The 19,907-nt window shown below is 35.7% G+C and overlaps 1 protein-coding gene across 2 annotated transcripts in view; it reads right to left on the reverse strand.

Annotated features, from left to right (window-relative positions):
- Window positions 1–17,664, reverse strand: part of LOC130449645 (low-density lipoprotein receptor-related protein 4) — a 61,515-nt gene extending 43,851 nt beyond the window's left edge. For both annotated transcript variants that reach the window (XM_056787592.1, XM_056787593.1), the window contains exons 1-5: window positions 17,418–17,664; window positions 14,533–14,697; window positions 2,733–3,011; window positions 2,293–2,680; window positions 1,467–1,654 (exon numbers count right to left, since the gene is read on the reverse strand). In XM_056787592.1, coding sequence (XP_056643570.1) covers window positions 1,467–1,654; window positions 2,293–2,680; window positions 2,733–3,011; window positions 14,533–14,590 — 913 coding nt within the window. In that variant the 5' untranslated portion in view covers window positions 14,591–14,697; window positions 17,418–17,664. The remainder of the gene's footprint in view (window positions 1–1,466; window positions 1,655–2,292; window positions 2,681–2,732; window positions 3,012–14,532; window positions 14,698–17,417) is intronic.
- Window positions 17,665–19,907: the final 2,243 nt, after the last annotated feature.

The following is a 19,907-nucleotide window of genomic DNA, read 5'->3' on the forward strand; positions in this document are numbered from 1 at the left end:
AATATTTTAACCATTGATTGCTTTACAACATTTATCTCGAAATAGGTAAATTTGAAAAGCATATTTTGAGATAAAAGTTTTAATCATGAACTGCTTTACGATATTTACCAAAAGAAAGGTTAACCTGGCATCTCAATATGAGATTGATTACTCGCTAAATGTTTATAAAGATAGACAATAAAGAAATTCGAAGAGCTCGGTGGTTTTAAGCTGTATTTTGATGAAGAATCAAAGCAACCCTTTGAATCATTATCTCAAAAAAGATAAATTTGAAAAACACTATTTTGAAATAAAAATTTTAGTCTTTTTTAATCTCGATACAATTTTTCCGGTACGTATCCGATTTCGGTAGCATGTCTATTTTGTAAATCGACTCAAACTAAGTCGATATCTCGCTTTGTTTTTGAGATATTGAAGTCGTGAAAACCTAACCTAATCAAATCCCAACGGGTCTTCGCTTTGAAAGCATTCGAAACGTACTTTCATAGTCATAGAAAATAATCCCACGAAAATGATTGCAATTTAATTCCATGTTTTGGCCAAGAAGATTCTGTATACAACTCAAATATCCCTCGTATAACAACACGTCCACCGTTAAAAATGTCAAACTTTATGATGTCAGATTTGACATATTGACATCAGTGTTACCATATCTCAAAACTTAAGTAGCAATCTTCGTATTACGGCCATTTTACTTCAGAAACCTGTTATTTTTAATATACTAGAGTAAATTATGTAAAAATGGAACAAAAAACCTTTTTTTGATAAATTACACGACTCGTATCGAATTTATAGCGATTAAATCCTCATTCTAAACGAAATATTAAACGTCATCTTTTCTATATAGCGAATCTCGAACTAACGTTTGGTTGTAACTTCAATCATCACTATCTCGAAAGCAAAGCGAGATATCGAAAAATTTCACTCATTTTCGTTTTATTTTAGCCTAATTAAACTAAAGTGTCTTTCCCAATTTTGTTCCATAAGAAATTTACTCATAATATACATTCAAAACAATAAATTTAAATCGAACTGTCAGATATTGATCAACTATCAATTTTTCTTCTTTTTTATCTTCGAACAATTATTCATCCATTTCTTTTTCTTCCATTTAACGTTAGTTTATAGATGATTCGATAATTAATTAATTCAATAAAATAAGAGTTTTTTATTTCAATTAAATGAATATTTTTTCCCATACGATTTCAATGTACCAGTACAAAAAGTTTGTTAAATATATCGAAAACGATTAAAATCGATTGTAGTAATCGATTCTTGTTATCGGTAATGGCGTTAAATGACACTTAAATGACAATTTGATTCGTTTGTTTTATTTGGATTTCTTTTCCACGATTAAATGTTTGATTAAGTTTTGGAAATACATAAAAATACATAAAATATGAGGTAAGGGGTTATTTAAGTCTAATGATTGTAATGAATAAAAACTTAGAGACTTGTAATCTTACCACAATGCGTTTCATCAGAAAAATCACCACAATCGTCATCTCCATCGCAGAGCCAATCTTTCAAAATACACTTTTTAGTTCTTGGACATAACACGTATTCCTTAGTTTCGTCACATTGCACTTGGTGATCAATATGATCACAATCTAATTCGTCTTCGTTACCTTCACAATCACTAATTCCATCGCATCTAAAAATTTCAAAGGATTGTTTTCACATCAGAAGAGTTCATAATATTTTAAAGTGAAAACTAAAAATTTACAGCAACAGTTAATGTTGAATGGTAAAGAAAATGTGTCCATTTCCTGTATGTGTGTGTGTGGAAGAAAATGGCTGTAAGTCCAACAGCAGTTATTTATGTAGTTTGTATTAAAAAATATATTATATAGGGTGTTATATTCAATACGAATCACTAAATTGATTTTCTCACAGCCGGTCCTGGAATTTTTAAATTTAGCAAATACTAGCCGAATGGTTGATAGTATCATCATGGAAAAAGTTGAAAAATCAAATAAGCCTTAAAAACATGTAAAATTTTTGATCAATATTATACAGGGTATATCGAAAAAAAACTATCGAAGTCAGAAAAGCATTGCGCTTGTTATGTTATGAATGAATAATCTATGTATCGACGCTTTAATGGTTGGATAATTATACAGGATGGAATAAAAGAACATTCAGTCATCATACGAGGTGTGGTCAAGTTTCGATGCCAAACATTTGTGCGGAAGTGACTTAAAAAAGGCAAATCTTGTTCTTTCATTAATTAAACGGGTTCAATAAATAAATTTCATATAACATCCTGAAGTTATACAAAAAATAACTAACCTCAGTTCTTCTTTTAAGCAAAAACAAGACTTCTTGCACAACATTTCGCTTTTCTTGCAAATTTTCTCGCACGAATGATGTTCTATAGCTTTTTTCGGTTGAACGTCTCTATTTTCTTGAGGTTTTAACGTCGGATACGTTTCGACGTATTCGTCGTCGTCGTCTTCAGTTCTATGTACAAGATATGCTCCACCGCGAGACTCATCGAAATCAGATGAAATTCCTCTACCTCTCACGAATCCAAAGTCGAAGGGATACCGCGCGTTGGAAAATCCATAAATCGGTCTGCCGTTTGGATATTCGAAACGACCTCCGTATCTACCGCCTCCTCGATTCGACGGACGGTCACTTCGAGGGGGAATCTGGATGTGGTGAATTCCTGGATAACCTGGAATAGTAACAAAATAAACTAACGCATCAATAAACAAACGTTCGTTAACCTCTTATCATCGGTTCGTATTCATCCGCCCTCATATGAATTGGGAAAACGGGTACTGGTACTACGTAGGGTACGAATTGTGGCGGGCTGTACACTTGAGGAGACATCGTTGTGCGGATACCGTGTTGACGTTGTCCCGTTGCGTAGATCACCGATTTCGTACCAGGAGGTCGCAACGATCCCGATCCGTACATTTGTCTAGCTGCCCCTCTATGTGCTGAATAAAATGGAGGCGGCGGCAAAGTTACGGATGTATTGTTGTTATTATGGTTGCATTGGACTGGAAATTTTATATAGAAAAATCGAAATAAGTAAAAATTGGTACAAAATTAGTTATTAGCACATAACATGTCAACTTTCTATGATTATATTGATCCGGATGATGATTTCAATTAGTACTATGAAAGTAGGTTGTGAACATGTTAAAAATCAGGCAATGTTAGGACCTGACATCGAAGAAACCTCACATAAACAAAACAGTAGCAAAAAACCACCGACATCTCACTTTATCAGCCGTTGGACATTGACTCTAACCAGGTATTTCGATCTATACCTGCAGGAAACCTGGCAAAATTCCAAAGGGCTCTGCAAGAGCATGGACGATGACAAATCGTCCTCTTCACCACGAGGGTTCTAAACAAACAGGAACCTCGGAACCCACCACTTCCAAAGCATCAATGTCCACCGATGTCCAGGTGTTTCGATAAAAGTCTGCAGGAAACCTGGCAAAATTTTGGAGGGACCTGCAAGAGCATGGACGATGACAAATCCTCCTCTTCACCCCGAGGATTCTACACAAACAGGGACCACGTAACCCACCATACCAAAGTATCAGTTTCAACCGATGTCCAGGTGTTTCGATCAATGCCTCTAGGAAACCTGGCAAAATTCCAAAGGGCTCTGCAAGAGCATGGATGATGACAAATCGTCCTCTTCACCACGAGGGTTCAAAACAAACAGGAACCTCGGAACCCACCACTTCCAAAGTATCAATGTCCACCGATGTCCAGGTGTTTCGATAAAAGCCTGCAGGAAACCTGCAAAATTTTGGAGGGACCTGCAAGAGCATGGACGATGACAAATCCGCCTCTTCACCCCGAGGGTTCTAAATAAACAGGGAGAGCGGAACTCACCACTTTCAAAGCATCAATGTCCACCGATGTCCAGGTGTTTAGACAATGCCTTTAGGAAACCTGGCAAAATTCCAAAGGGCTCTGCAAGAGCATGGACGATGACAAATCGTCCTCTTCACCACGAGGGTTCTAAACAAACAGGAACCTCGGAACCCACCACTTCCAAAGCATCAATGTCCACCGATGTCCAGGTGTTTCGATAAAAGCCTGCAGGAAACCTGGCAAAATTTTGGAGGGACCTGCAAGAGCATGGACGATGACAAATCCTCCTCTTCACCCCGAGGGCTCTAAACAAACAGGAACCTCGGAACCCACCACTTCCAAAGCATCAATGTCCACCGATGTCCAGGTGTTTCGATAAAAGCCTGCAGGAAACCTGGCAAAATTTTGGAGGGACCTGCAAGAGCATGGACGATGACAAATCCTCCTCTTCACCCCGAGGGCTCTAAACAAACAGGAACCTCGGAACCCACCACTTCCAAAGCATCAATGTCCACCGATGTCCAGGTGTTTCGATAAAAGCCTGCAGGAAACCTGGCAAAATTTTGGAGGGACCTGCAAGAGCATGGACGATGACAAATCCTCCTCTTCACCCCGAGGGCTCTAAACAAACAGGGAGCGCGGAACTCACCACTCCTAAAGCATCAGTTTCTACCAATTTCCAAGCTGCTGATTTTGTTAAAGACCTTCTCAAACATAGTAACATTAGTGGTAAGAAGAAAAAAATAAAGGGCTTAACAGCTCCGAATCTTAAATTTATCTCGACCTACTCAGAGGTTCCAGTTCGGAGGTCCAAGTTGAGGAAATCCTGGTTGTACGTCCACCGAATAGAGAGAGAACTCCAAAAACCGAGACAACCCGATACCGGTTTCAAGAAAGAACAGCTGGTGGATTCCATCGACGCAGTGAACTCTATTACACTCGAGTAGTTCGAGTGGTAACTGCCATGTGGATATTGATCTTGAACTTCTGGAGGTTGTAGTTTTCGGGAAAGACGTACCTTGGTAGCTGATTCCACAAGCTTTTACTTCTCCAAAAAAGTCTTCACGTCTTGCAAATATTCCTCTAGGCGGAATTATGTAGGACAATCGTTAAAAACTGCGAGTCAAAGCTCCTAATCTGGTTTTAAGGGACATCGGTCTATGGTAATTTCAAGTGAAGGTAACACGGGCCTAACAGAAGGCATTGACTGTCCACTATTTAGCTAAGAACCATGAACGATCGATGTGAATTTACTCCGTAGAATAACTGCAAAGACTCTTCCAGACAAAAAGAAGAGAGCACATTATTCTAGACATAGAAAGCATAATCCCACTTAGAGCAGTATCTGCGAGGACCAAGACAGTATAATCTTTTACCATGATACCATGAAAGAGATTCCAGGAAGTCACACAGATATTCCAGGAAGTCACACAAAGATTATTCACCCACAATATAGCCCTGATCTAGCCCTGTCAGATTATATTTTGTAAGCAAATCTGAAGGCTGAGTTAAGGTGTAAAAAATTTAACAGCGACGATTAAATTAAACAGGTGGAGTACGGACATTTTGAATCTAAAGATACATCAATATTTTCATAGTGGTATAGAAGCTTTAGTCAGACGTTTCGAAATGTCCCTATCTGGAAATAGAGCGGGAATGTATTGGAAAATCATCACAGCTTTTTATATTCATGACCTTTCTTAGAATTAGATACGAATCCACTGTATTCTCCAAATCTGACATACTGTGATATCCGGCTGTTTTCAGAACTTAAAGAACGTATTAGGAATGAGTTTTTTCGGATAATTTACGGTAATTAAATGAATAGCGTAGGGACGAACCCTCGTGTTTGAGGAAAAACAAAGATTTTTTGTTAGAAATAAAAATTATAATTTCTTTAAAAAGGAATAATACTTAGTAATCTGTTGAATTGAAGATTTCATCGATTTATTGATTGTTTTTGTTTTAATTAGGCTAAAAGTAACCCTATTACGTAATATTTTCGTTTCGAAATTTATTTATAGAAAATAAATTCGCGGTGATATTGGTATTGATTCAATGTGGACAACTCATTCTAATTTTCATTCTCTTTTCTATATCCACTTGTTTACGACCAACTAATTTCGGCTTATCTGTGAATGGTTTCATTCAAGAAGCGAGTAAAGGACACATAGCGATGTTGCCAAATGGAAAAATTTGTAACCGACAATACTTATATATACACATATGTTTCATTGAAATTAACAATAACAATTTTTTACATTTGGACGATGTTTTTGAGACGCCTCATATAATAGAAAAAAAAATTCAATAATTCAATAATCACAAAACTAAAATTTAGTTTCATAACATCAAATAAAATCATTTTCAGTTGCAAATTGTGTGATTTTCAAAAAAAATTCAAACTTATTATTTACTTAGGACTCAATATAATTTGATTCTGTTCTTCTTTCCACTTATGCCAAAGATGGTTCACCAACTGTTGGGAGCGAGTTCTTAATAGATTATAGTCAAATCTTGAGTAGTACGGTTGCGTCTTGCTTTCGACGTTTCGCCTGGAATTTGACATACTCAGAAACAGCGATCAGTTCAACTGCAGCATCAGCTAGAGCAAGACACAACGAACGAAAACAGAGCATCCAATAAATCGTACATATTTGAACGATGACTGTGAAAGCCTCGCACAATTATTATTGCTTATTATTCAAACATTTGCCAATAATTAGTTAGTAGTAAGGAGAATCCTTCAAACATCACTGGGAGTGCCATTAATGAAACTCCAAAACTTCTAATTTAAACAGTATTTTAAAAAAGTACTTATTTTAAAAAATTGGTGGATGCGACGTGGTACCTTCGCCTTTTTTAAAAGTTTTATCAATTCTTTTACGAATAAGAGAGTAATAGAATAATGAAGCATGCTTAAACCATAGGCGTATCCGTTCTTAGTGAACACTTAAAATCATTATTCAATTTATACCTCGTGTATTTTCGTATGAAACAACATTTGTTTAAAAATAATGAATATATTTCAATAATTTCGTATTTTTGTTTACAAAGGGAACGCATAGGATGGAACGTCTTCTTTGAATCTAACCAATTCTGTAAATCTTTTAAAACCATTCTTTAAAAATATCAGCATTCGTATCCTCATGGTAATCAATAAACTACTTTTAACAAAATCGTTTAGACCTGCCGATGTATCAATCTTCGTCCATTTCCTGTTGGTGGATTTAAACTAGTAGATAGTAGTTTCATCTTTAAGCGAAATTCCGATTTATATTTGAACCACCCTCGTACTGTAATAGATATAGCTCCTGACCACCTTGGAGTCAATGTTACAGAAGGTAGTTAGCTTCAATTGAAGCTTTAGAAGATACTATTCAAATACCGCGTCATACCACTTGGTGGATAAAGCTCTTTAACTTAACTTCGCAATCCCCCCGTATCACAACTGATTTCATCAACAGATTTTGATGGAATACTGTCTCACACCCCTATTACAGCTCAAATTTAGCCCCCAGTGGTTTCCATTTCTTCTCGGAATTAAATAAACGGATTTAATAACCGATGAAGAGTTGAAAGAAGGGGTTTGAAGCTAGCTTCGACTCATAAAGAAAAAAGTACACCGCATGCAAAAATGTATTGATCTAAATGGCGATTAAGTCGAGAAATTGAGGAAACTCCAAGCTTTATTCAATACCAATAAACATGTTTTTAATTGTGAAAATTCATTGGGAAACTTATTATTTGAACAAACCTCGTAATATATGCAAATGGTAAACGTCAAATAATATGTTTATATATAGATCGAAATGTATTTTTACCTGTTTTTGGTTAGAAGATTTCAAAAATGAAGACGATTCGTCGAGAAAATAATAAAAACTAACATATATATATATAGATTCTGTAGCTATCAAGAATTTAATCTATTATCGACAACGTCGCAAGATTGGGAAGTTGCCAATCAATACTACAACGCATCCCACGTACCCAGACACGGTTGCTATGCTTACGCCAACGATTCGCCAGTGAAACAAAAAAATGTAAATCAGGAATGAATTTTCAGCACGTCGTTGTTGGCATAGAAAATTTTGCAATTAATTTAGAGGTTAAAGAAGTTATTTGCAAAAAAAATATCAAAATAGATGTTTGTAAATATAATGAGCTGGTCATTTTAGTTTTATTGTGAAAACGCCGTGGTTCTGTTCAGGGCGCAAAGTGTGCGATGCACACGGTCGCCATTAAAGCCCAGGGTCCAAAAAAATTGCAAAAAACAACAAAAATTTTTGAATAAAAGTTGAGAAATTAAATAGGAATAAAACTATCTGTATATGGCAAAATACTTATAGAAATACCACGAGAATTTATACGTTTAGGTTTTCGGATACGATCTTTTTAACTAAAATATTTTAAAAGATGGTCGACTTCCGGTTCTACCGGAAGTCGACTGTAACTTTGTTATTTTGAATGGAACACCCTATATATTAATACATTTTTGAAATCTACGTTAAATTTTAGTATACTTTTGTCTAAAAACTTTTTCCGAAAAATGCATACTTTTTGAGTTATTGATTTTTTTTGTAAAAAATTTGACCGTTGCAGACCCTTACAAATTATTTTTCTACGAGAATATCCTTCAAGATATGAAAATGATTTCTATTCGGTTACTTTTAGCAAGATCAGACGTATCTTAATTTATGTTGAGACATTTTTCATTTTATACAGGGTGTGTATAAAACGTGTTCAAAGTTTAACTTCATAGATATCAATTTTTTTATTTTTTTGAATAGAGCCACCCGGATTTTTCTATTTTAATGCATTCAGGGATAAAAAATAAGGCAAATTCTTGTATACTTACCCATACCTAAACCTTACCACCTTACCGTTAAACAGATATTAAATGTTTCCTGTAAATTTTTAAAGGTTCATTTGAAACAAAAGTTATTGACCTGCAAAAATTTACAAAAAGTATTTAATATCTGTATACATGAATTTGCCTTATTTTTTACCCCTGAATGTATTAAAATAGAAAAAACCGGGTGGTTCTATTCAAAAAATAAAGAAATTTGATATTTATGAAGTTAAACTTTGAACACTTTTTATACACACTCTGTATAAAATGAAATAACTTTCAACATAGATTTAAATACGCCTCTTCTTGTTAAAAGCAACTGAACAGAAACCATTTTCATATCTTTAAGGGTTTTCTCGTAAAAAAATAATTTGTAAGGGTCTGCTACGATCAAATTTTTCCCCAAAAAATTAATAAATAAAAAAGTATGGGTTCTACCGGAAGTCGGCCATCTTTGAAAATATTTTAGTTGGAATGATCGTATCCGAAAACCCAAACGAAGAAATTTTCATGATTTTACTACAAGTATTTTACCATATACAGATAGTTTTAACTCGTCATGGGACACCCTGTATAATTCAGTTACTACCGATTCCTTTGTCGCGAAAACATGCCAGGCGGTAATTTCTTCATTTTTCCCACCATGAATAATGTCTGAAACGCTATAAAAGCGATGCATGGTTATAATAACAGGGCAAACATTAAGGAAGAGCATGTTGGGTTTTAAAAACGCCCATGCGAATCCGAGAGCCCTTTTTGTACCTTGTGCGGTTCATACTTTGAACTTAACATCTCATCTCATGCAAGCGTTGTCATCCACAAAAAAGTGGGATGTTGTGAAAACAAACGTCCTTGGGTTAAGTTTAAAGCCTCTAAGTGATACAAAATGTTCCAGCAGAATTAATGCAATTAAGTCACTTAAACTTGATTCAATCGAGGTTCCCGGAAGTCCTCTAGAACTAGCTTTGACGCAAGACGTGAAGCGAGTTGTCCCTTAACGTCTGTACAAAATTATTGTGGAATTATTATTTGTCATGGCGTTTTATTTCATATAAATATTGTCGGTTAACAAATCAAAAATGCTAAAATTAATATTAAAGTATACTAAACCTACAAAAATTAAGTCGATCCAGCAATATAGATCTGACCAATTTTAAGAAATTCTTGTACAAGCCTTGTACATCCTCTCTCGAAATTGAAGAAGACTTTCCACCGTAACCAAACGGTCAAGACGAAATTTAAACTGAATCCCTCATGATACAAAAAACGCTTTAAATATTTGTTTTTTCTTAAAAAAACCGATTATATTTATCAAATTTTTTAGGCGACGGGTAGATCAGGATAATGAGGATCCAACGATTTGTTTAATGAAGTTAAAACTTCCATTACCTGACGATACTGACCCCTTAATTATTTTACAATATAAATTTGAAAACAATTTAACTCCACACTCTCAAAAGTAAGCGTTTCACTGAGAATTCCGCTTCCGACGAACGATCTTTTTGAAAATTAAAAATTGTTTAAGATCGACAAAACGCTATGTTGTTTAATATTTATTTGGCAGCCATCAATAATGAACGAATTATCTTGGAATTTATCTAGATTTTTCAATAAATTTTCCCCTCATTTCCACACACTTTTTTCGATTTTCAAGCTTATTAACCACGTGTTTAATTTTATCGTCGCTGTTAAATATTTAACCTTTCAACTCTGCCTTCAGCTTCACGAAAAAAAACAGTCAGACCTGACCAAATCAGGGCTATATAGTGGATGTTCAAACTCTGTGAACCACATTCGTCTACAGTATCCTTGGAAACCAAAGACTGGAGCATTGTAATGAAGCAAGCGCGCACCCCGATTGAATTTGCTACCCCTTTTAATGTTAATGAGAGTGATATGCCACGTTTAAAGTTGTATATCAATCAAATTCCCTCTTAGTCCAAAAATGTTGTAGCAGCATTTTTTCGTTAACTTCGATTTTTTTTGGCACGAACTTCCTTTCCATGCCACTCTATGGAATCTCTTTCAGATATCGGATCATAGTAAAATTAATTACAATACGAACTTATTTGAAAATTCGGTGGATGCGGTGAGGCGCATTCGCCAATTTTTCAAAAAAATTTAACCGATAGTAGATTTCTTTTGAATAAACTTCGTTTCCAATGTTTATTTTGATTATTAAATAATCATACAAAAAGCTAACCTTCATATTCGAAGTATATTCTATAGCTTTAACCCAATGTGCTGCAGGCTCTTCGAAACTTTGCTAAAGCAAAAATGACAAAAAACGGGTCGAAACGTCAAATTTTCACCTGTCTTTAAAATCACATTTAATACATTTTTTCTTAATAAAGCTCAAAATTTCTTTCGTTTCGGCACATCTACAGCTATACAAGAATTAAATGCAAAAAAACCGAGCTCCCTACAAACTTCTTGTGAGGAGGGAAATAACGTTGGTTACGAAAAAATGCGTTCAAAAAACTAAAACCCGGAGTTTCAATATGGCTGCACAATCACCGATATGTCTTAGCTAATACCCGGGGTTTCAATATGGCTGTACAAACACCGATATGTCTTAGCTAATACCCGGGGTTTCAATATGGCTGTACAAACACCGATATGTCTTAGCTAATACCCGGGGTTTCAATATGGCTGTACAAACACCGATATGTCTTAGCTAATACCCGGGGTTTCAATATGGCTGTACAAACACCGATATGTCTTAGCTAATACCCGGGGTTTCAATATGGCTGTACAAACACCGATATGTCTTAGCTGATACCCGGGGTTTCAATATGGCTGTACAAACACCGATATGTCTTAGCTAATACCCGGGGTTTCAATATGGCTGTACAATCACCGATATGTCTTAACCAATACCAGGAGTTTCAATATGGCTGTACAATCACCGATATGTCTTAGCTAATACCCGGAGTTTCAATAGGGCTGTACAATTACCGATATGTCTTAGCTAATACCCGGGGTTTCAATATGGCTGTACAAACACCGATATGTCTTAGCTAATACCCGGGGTTTCAATATGGCTGTACAAACACCGATATGTCTTAGCTAATACCCGGGGTTTCAATATGGCTGTACAAACACCGATATGTCTTAGCTGATACCCGGGGTTTCAATATGGCTGTACAAACACCGATATGTCTTAGCTAATACCCGGGGTTTCAATATGGCTGTACAATCACCGATATGTCTTAACCAATACCAGGAGTTTCAATATGGCTGTACAATCACCGATATGTCTTAGCTAATACCCGGAGTTTCAATAGGGCTGTACAAACACCGATATGTCTTAGCTAATACCAGGAGTTTCAATATGGCTGTACAATTACCGATATGTCTTAGCTAATACCCGGGGTTTCAATATGGCTGTACAAACACCGATATGTCTTAGCTGATACCCGGAGTTTCAATATGGCTGTAGAAACACCGATATGTCTTAGCTAATACCAGGAGTTTCAATATGGCTGTACAATTACCGATATGTCTTAGCTAATACCCGGGGTTTCAATATGGCTGTACAAACACCGATATGTCTTAGCTGATACCCGGAGTTTCAATATGGCTGTAGAAACACCGATATGTCTTAGCTAATACCAGGAGTTTCAATATGGCTGTACAATTACCGATATGTCTTAGCTAATACCAGGAGTTTCAATATGGCTGTACAATTACCGATATGTCTTAGCTAATACCCGGGGTTTCAATATGGCTGTACAAACACCGATATGTCTTAGCTGATACCCGGAGTTTCAATATGGCTGTACAAACACCGATATGTCTTAGCTAATACCCGGGGTTTCAATATGGCTGTACAATCACCGATATGTCTTAACCAATACCAGGAGTTTCAATATGGCTGTACAATTACCGATATGTCTTAGCTGATACCCGGAGTTTCAATATGGCTGTAGAAACACCGATATGTCTTAGCTAATACCCGGGGTTTCAATATGGCTGTACAAACACCGATATGTCTTAGCTAATACCCGGGGTTTCAATATGGCTGTACAAACACCGATATGTCTTAGCTGATACCCGGGGTTTCAATATGGCTGTACAAACACCGATATGTCTTAGCTAATACCCGGGGTTTCAATATGGCTGTACAATCACCGATATGTCTTAACCAATACCAGGAGTTTCAATATGGCTGTACAATCACCGATATGTCTTAGCTAATACCCGGAGTTTCAATAGGGCTGTACAAACACCGATATGTCTTAGCTAATACCAGGAGTTTCAATATGGCTGTACAATTACCGATATGTCTTAGCTAATACCCGGGGTTTCAATATGGCTGTACAAACACCGATATGTCTTAGCTGATACCCGGAGTTTCAATATGGCTGTAGAAACACCGATATGTCTTAGCTAATACCCGGAGTTTCAATAGGGCTGTACAAACACCGATATGTCTTAGCTAATACCAGGAGTTTCAATATGGCTGTACAATTACCGATATGTCTTAGCTAATACCCGGGGTTTCAATATGGCTGTACAAACACCGATATGTCTTAGCTGATACCCGGAGTTTCAATATGGCTGTAGAAACACCGATATGTCTTAGCTAATACCAGGAGTTTCAATATGGTTGTACAATTACCGATATGTCTTAGCTAATACCCGGGGTTTCAATATGGCTGTACAAACACCGATATGTCTTAGCTGATACCCGGAGTTTCAATATGGCTGTAGAAACACCGATATGTCTTAGCTAATACCAGGAGTTTCAATATGGCTGTACAATTACCGATATGTCTTAGCTAATACCCGGGGTTTCAATATGGCTGTACAAACACCGATATGTCTTAGCTGATACCCGGAGTTTCAATATGGCTGTAGAAACACCGATATGTCTTAGCTAATACCCGGAGTTTCAATAGGGCTGTACAAACACCGATATGTCTTAGCTAATACCAGGAGTTTCAATATGGCTGTACAATTACCGATATGTCTTAGCTAATACCCGGGGTTTCAATATGGCTGTACAAACACCGATATGTCTTAGCTGATACCCGGAGTTTCAATATGGCTGTAGAAACACCGATATGTCTTAGCTAATACCAGGAGTTTCAATATGGCTGTACAATTACCGATATGTCTTAGCTAATACCCGGGGTTTCAATATGGCTGTACAAACACCGATATGTCTTAGCTGATACCCGGAGTTTCAATATGGCTGTAGAAACACCGATATGTCTTAGCTAATACCCGGAGTTTCAATAGGGCTGTACAAACACCGATATGTCTTAGCTAATACCAGGAGTTTCAATATGGCTGTACAATTACCGATATGTCTTAGCTAATACCCGGGGTTTCAATATGGCTGTACAAACACCGATATGTCTTAGCTGATACCCGGAGTTTCAATATGGCTGTAGAAACACCGATATGTCTTAGCTAATACCAGGAGTTTCAATATGGTTGTACAATTACCGATATGTCTTAGCTAATACCCGGGGTTTCAATATGGCTGTACAAACACCGATATGTCTTAGCTGATACCCGGAGTTTCAATATGGCTGTAGAAACACCGATATGTCTTAGCTAATACCAGGAGTTTCAATATGGCTGTACAATTACCGATATGTCTTAGCTAATACCCGGGGTTTCAATATGGCTGTACAAACACCGATATGTCTTAGCTAATACCCGGAGTTTCAATATGGCTGCACAATCACCGATATGTCTTTCGTATATGGATTATTAATATTTTTTCAATTATTTATTCATAAACTAATTCTTGTAAACAAAAAAATATCGAAATAGTTATACTAGAAAGTAGAGAAAAAAAATGGCGAGTATCTACTCACCATTTGCAACTATGAAAATAATGAATGAATAAATTCCAACGTTTATTACTTCAAACATTATATTGGGGAGGTGTTGAAGAAGGGGTGAATGCACCCCTATCTTCAGTATCTTCTCTTATATCCTGGCATTTGGTGTATAAACACCGAAATACGTTCGCGCTTTAGCTGAAATAAAAAAAAAATTTATTAAAATATTAATTCAAATGTCAATTAGTTATTTACGTGGTCCACTGTATGAAAAATATGGAATTATTTACACCAATCAGTGTCGTCGTGACTGAACATTCTTTTTATTTCAATTTATTTTCAAAAATATGAAAGAGCTAGAAAACCTGAGCACCAATCAAAAATTTAGTACTTTAGTCATTTTAAATATAATTTAAATCAGTTTTTTCTAAAGTTAGAAGCCGTTCAACTTTGACAGTTTACGAAAAATGAGGTTAGTTTTTCGCTAGCGCCAAAGAATCAAATTTGGACGCGCTAAAAACCATTGTATCCTGCAATTTGAGTATTCCTCCTGCTATGTATGTATGTATATCTAGATCTATTGTGTCCACTCCTTCATGCTACGATACCGGGGAATCCAGTGTTTACAGCTGATCCATCAATCCCATTTTAAAAAGTCTAGAATGTTGGATGTCTTCAATTACCAGAGGACTTCTATTTCAAGCGCTTCCAGATGTAGTGCTCTGGAGTTTCTTAGTGTTGCACACTTCGAGAGAATGTGGATTTAGATCTCGTCCTTTATGCAACAAAATCTGCAACCGCATTATCCACTAAGTCCGACGTCTTCAGGAGTTTGTTGATAGGTTAATACATTGAGCAGATCTTCTTTGGTTATAATTTCCCAGGAGAGTCTTTGCCAGTCTCGGCACCTGTAGGTTGTCTCAATAATTGGTTTTGCTCCTATGCATCTTCTTTTTCAATACTTTTTGTAGCTGATACCACAGAAGGTTTCAGATCTCATGAAGGGCTGGTCTGTCCCCGCTTTAGCGAGCTTATCGTCCTTTTCTCCGGTGTATCCCAGCGTCTATTGTAGAGTTCCTTCATTTTTCTTACCTTACCAATAGATTTTGGATTTTATGATATTTAAAGCTTAGAGCTTGGCTATTGGACAGTTCCTCTTTAGATTCAACTGCATTGTTTTTTTTTATTGAAAAATGGGTGGTGTGTTTCCCAGGCTTTCAGACTGTTTGATTCCAAGCCCATATACTCCTATTCCAATCCTGTCCGCTACTTTAAACCATTTTCTGCTCATTCTTTTGTATAGTATTCTGATCCCACTAAAGCTCAGTATTGACGTAAATTTTTTCCCGAAACATCTTCGATACTTCATACCGAGTCATCTTCCAGGTTTAGTCATTATGTGGAGAGGGTTTTTCTTTGGCGATTCCTCCTTCCATCCCTTATGGTAACGTCTATGTCGAGAGGGTATTTTCTCCCGAGCAATTCAATACGAAGTCCGGAAACCACTGCAGGGTAGATTTGATAAAAGATAATTAGATAAAATACTGTGTTATTACCAGTTCAGTTGTTAATAATTTGTAAAGAAATAAAGATTTTTCTAGAGTTGGTAACCCGGTGGCTAGATCTCAAACATATCATTACGAATTAAACCCGCTTGAACTGGTATGGGCGCAGATAAAGGAAAAAGTTTCAAGGGATATCGAACAATTGTTTTTAATTCAATGGGACGTGGTGGCCACACAAATGGATCTCCCCGATCTCACAACTAGCGTACGCTACAATTTAACGTATCAAAGGATTCTCCAGGAGCAGCTTCTTTACCACTTTCACATCCAGAAAGTGTATACTATGGAAGTATAGGATTATCCAGTGAATCTTGTTGGTGGGCAGGTGAAAATCCTCGCTGTACAATCCAAACAAAACATCAACATCGATTTTGTGTTGGCAGGAACAGTGGGTTATAATTATACAGTTATACTCCATAGTTTTTTTATGATAACCTGAATGGTCAGCTAAAAAATAATCTTGTCCTAATAGGTGGATCGCTTGGGGAGGTCCATTCGCATGGCCGCCAAGTTTATCTGAATTAAATACAATGGATTCACTTTTGGGGGGATATCTTAAAAGCCTGGTACCTGCAACACTTCGAATGCACTCCTCGGATCAAAGAATTTTATCCTCCGTAGACTCCGGAAATTTGTAGAAATGCAAGATGTCTATTTCGATCGCTCACTATATCTTTAAAATATCTCTAAAACTATAACCTTTATCGGGTTAAACAAAGAATAACTTTTTGTTAAAAAATCGATCGGAAAATTCATTGTGGCTATCTTTAAATTGTACAAAATGTCTCTGTGAAAGTAACTAATGGTTAACCATTGGGCGTGAGCCGTCCCTGGCCTTCAATTAGTATTATTATTAAAAATTGATAAATAGAATATAATTAGAGCATTTTGATTACCAAGAAAACATACAACAATCATTTTTTTATGCAAACAACATAAAAAAAAGGATCAAAATATATTAAGATGAGTAAAATGAATGGTATCATATAAATACATATAATTTGCATATAAATTAAGATATAGTTATATATGGAAAAAGAAAAGGTTCCTAAAATATGAAACAATATTCGAATGGTCGTAAACTTTTGCATCTATCATTCATTGACCCTGCAGGTTGTTATAAATACTTTTAAATCTTTTTGGTCGCCCCTGTATATAATAAAAAACGAAGTAACTGATAAGAAAAATCATAAATCGACTTTTTTAATATTAAAATTAGTGAAATAACAAAATTTATATAACGTTGAGTTAAATATTGAGGTAATACAAAAGAAAAAATAGTAAAAATTGAAAATCAACATCATTTCAAATATAACTAACTACACAAATGAAAAAAAATAACATAATTCTCACCTCTAGGGTGGGTCCTTCACGAATGTCAATCCCAGAAATTCACAGAGACCCAGATTGGAGGGAGCTACACCCGCAAAAAACCTTTCCTCCTAATAATCGAAAAACTCGTCGAAAATCCGTAAAAGCACACAAAGTTTTTTATGAATAAATACAGTATCGATTTTATTTTGCTTTAAATAAATTCAAGCACTACCTTCAATAGGTAAATCCGCAAAACTAAGAGAAAACGATCTCTGCTCTTGAAGGATGCTGTGGCTGGTTTCTTGTTGTTTTTCGAGCGCATGCGGGAACGTGCAACACCTACGCAGCATCGGAAATTTTCCTTGTTTAAGGATATTTCGACTTTTAGAGCTATTTCAACCCGATGACAATTGCGTTATAATAATAACCACAGTCAACGTGGTACTTCATCTTTTCAATCATTCGAAATAAATATACAGAGTGATGCGCAAAAATAATGCTGCGACATAAAAAAATTCTCATACGACCCCCCGTTTCTGAGTTATAGACCTTCAAATTTGCGAAATCAGAATTTATATTTAAGTATATTTTCTAAATTATAAATTTTTGAGAGATGATTAGGTATGTCCATAGAGTATGTTTGATTACTATCTGAAGTCCAGGGGCGGCTTATTTCCAATGGTTAACAATCCGTAACTTTTACAGGGACAACCTGTACATTCTAAGGATAGCAAAAATGAATTTTTTGATCGATTTTTTTTGTTCAACTTGAAAAAATTGATGGTTTGGGGTATATGTAGATTTTTAGACCGTTGTACATGTCAAGGACTCCGTTCGCCATAAAGAAACATTCTGAAGAAAATTATGATAAATTGTAATTATTTATTTAAAATACTTATTTTACTGAAAACATTCTGATGTGTGGCCAAAAAAAAATTTCCAATTTTCAAATTTTATTCACATTTATTTACTAATTATATATTTATATCCTAAATACGTATATCAATGACAGTTTAAATTACTCCATAACCAGGGGTGGCTTGTGTACAATTACCCAATGCGTGATTTCACTATCCAAAAAATTGTACAAAAGTAAAAATCTAGAAAAAAATAGTGTTAAGAATTTTAAATTTATATGGGTTCATATTATTTGAAAATTCCATTCATCAATATACGAATAAATATACTGTCAAATCCCTAGACATAGTAATGCTAGATTGGGCGTTCGATGAAATCCGTGTTCCAATGGTAGAACGAGATACAAATAAAGTTACGGTATTAGAATCTCTGTCAATCATAGCACAATGTAATAAAGATGGAGTCATCACAACTAAGTTGGAATTTCTGGAACCGTTGGTAACTAATATTCATACTGAGCACACTACACCAACACTCACAATTACACTGTGTAACGCGCGTTTCGATAAACGCGTTGTGTAGTGGTGTATTCAGTAAAGATATGGAGGAAAGAATAAGCTTCGACAAGTGCGTATCCAAATTTCGACGGACGTAGTGGAGCCTCCATTTTGACCTTTGCAAGTGTCTGTCAAGAAATTGTAGCACAAAATGTAGCACATTTTCATAAAAATCATGTTAAAATAGGTATTTTGTTCTAAAAGGGGACTGTTTTCATGAATTAATGCTAAAATAAATAATACTAATATTTAATATTTATAATTTTATGTCGAAATGGTGGTTATGCTCACTGGCAACAGTGCTATGTTTGTTGTTACAGCTCATTCGATGTTGAAGATTATTTTCTGATGCAACATGTTGTCGAAGTTTTGGTTACAGATTACGCAGCTTTAGTTTATGAATGTCAGTTATTTGTTGATTATATTAGTAGTGTTATTATATGTTCCAAAATATCACAATTTTAATGCAAGTTCAGAAGTAACGTTTAAAACCTATAAATAACCGTAATTTCAAATTTGCCGCCAAAAGTGAAATCAAAATGGCAGCTTACGGTGTTACTATCGGAAACTAATCCGGATCTCGTTCATTGTTGATCGGAAACTGATCGAGTTAATCGGGTCGTAGTCATATGATATGATCCTTTCTATCCTGATAGGCCAGTGGGTAATTGTGATCAGCCAGCGAGTTGCTTTATTTGTCTATGGTTTTTTTAGCTTTAAAAATATTTATTCGACCTAAATGGTTAATTCCCACGAGCAACGTAATTTATAGGTTACCGAGGTTTCCGGTTTTTATACTTTTCGGTATTTCAGAACAAAAATAGATTATTAGTTTTAAACTTTAGTGCAAAATCCATATGAGTGGAAGAACTGCTCAATAATATTTATTAAAAATATAGAATATACCAAATGACTAAAGAAATATCTTAGAAGCATTAACGCACAAAGAAGTGATAAAAATTAAAAATTCTTGTAGATTATTGAATGTGAAGTTCTATGATCTAAATCACGTTCTGGGTTAGGGATCCGCAATCAGCTGATAGGTGATATACCTGAACCTGGTATTATAGTTTCCGAGAAGCCTTTATATGAATAGTCTAGTGTTATAATGTCT

The sequence above is a fragment of the Diorhabda sublineata genome, chromosome 10, assembly GCF_026230105.1.
Source record: "Diorhabda sublineata isolate icDioSubl1.1 chromosome 10, icDioSubl1.1, whole genome shotgun sequence".
Lineage (NCBI taxonomy): Eukaryota > Metazoa > Arthropoda > Insecta > Coleoptera > Chrysomelidae > Diorhabda > Diorhabda sublineata.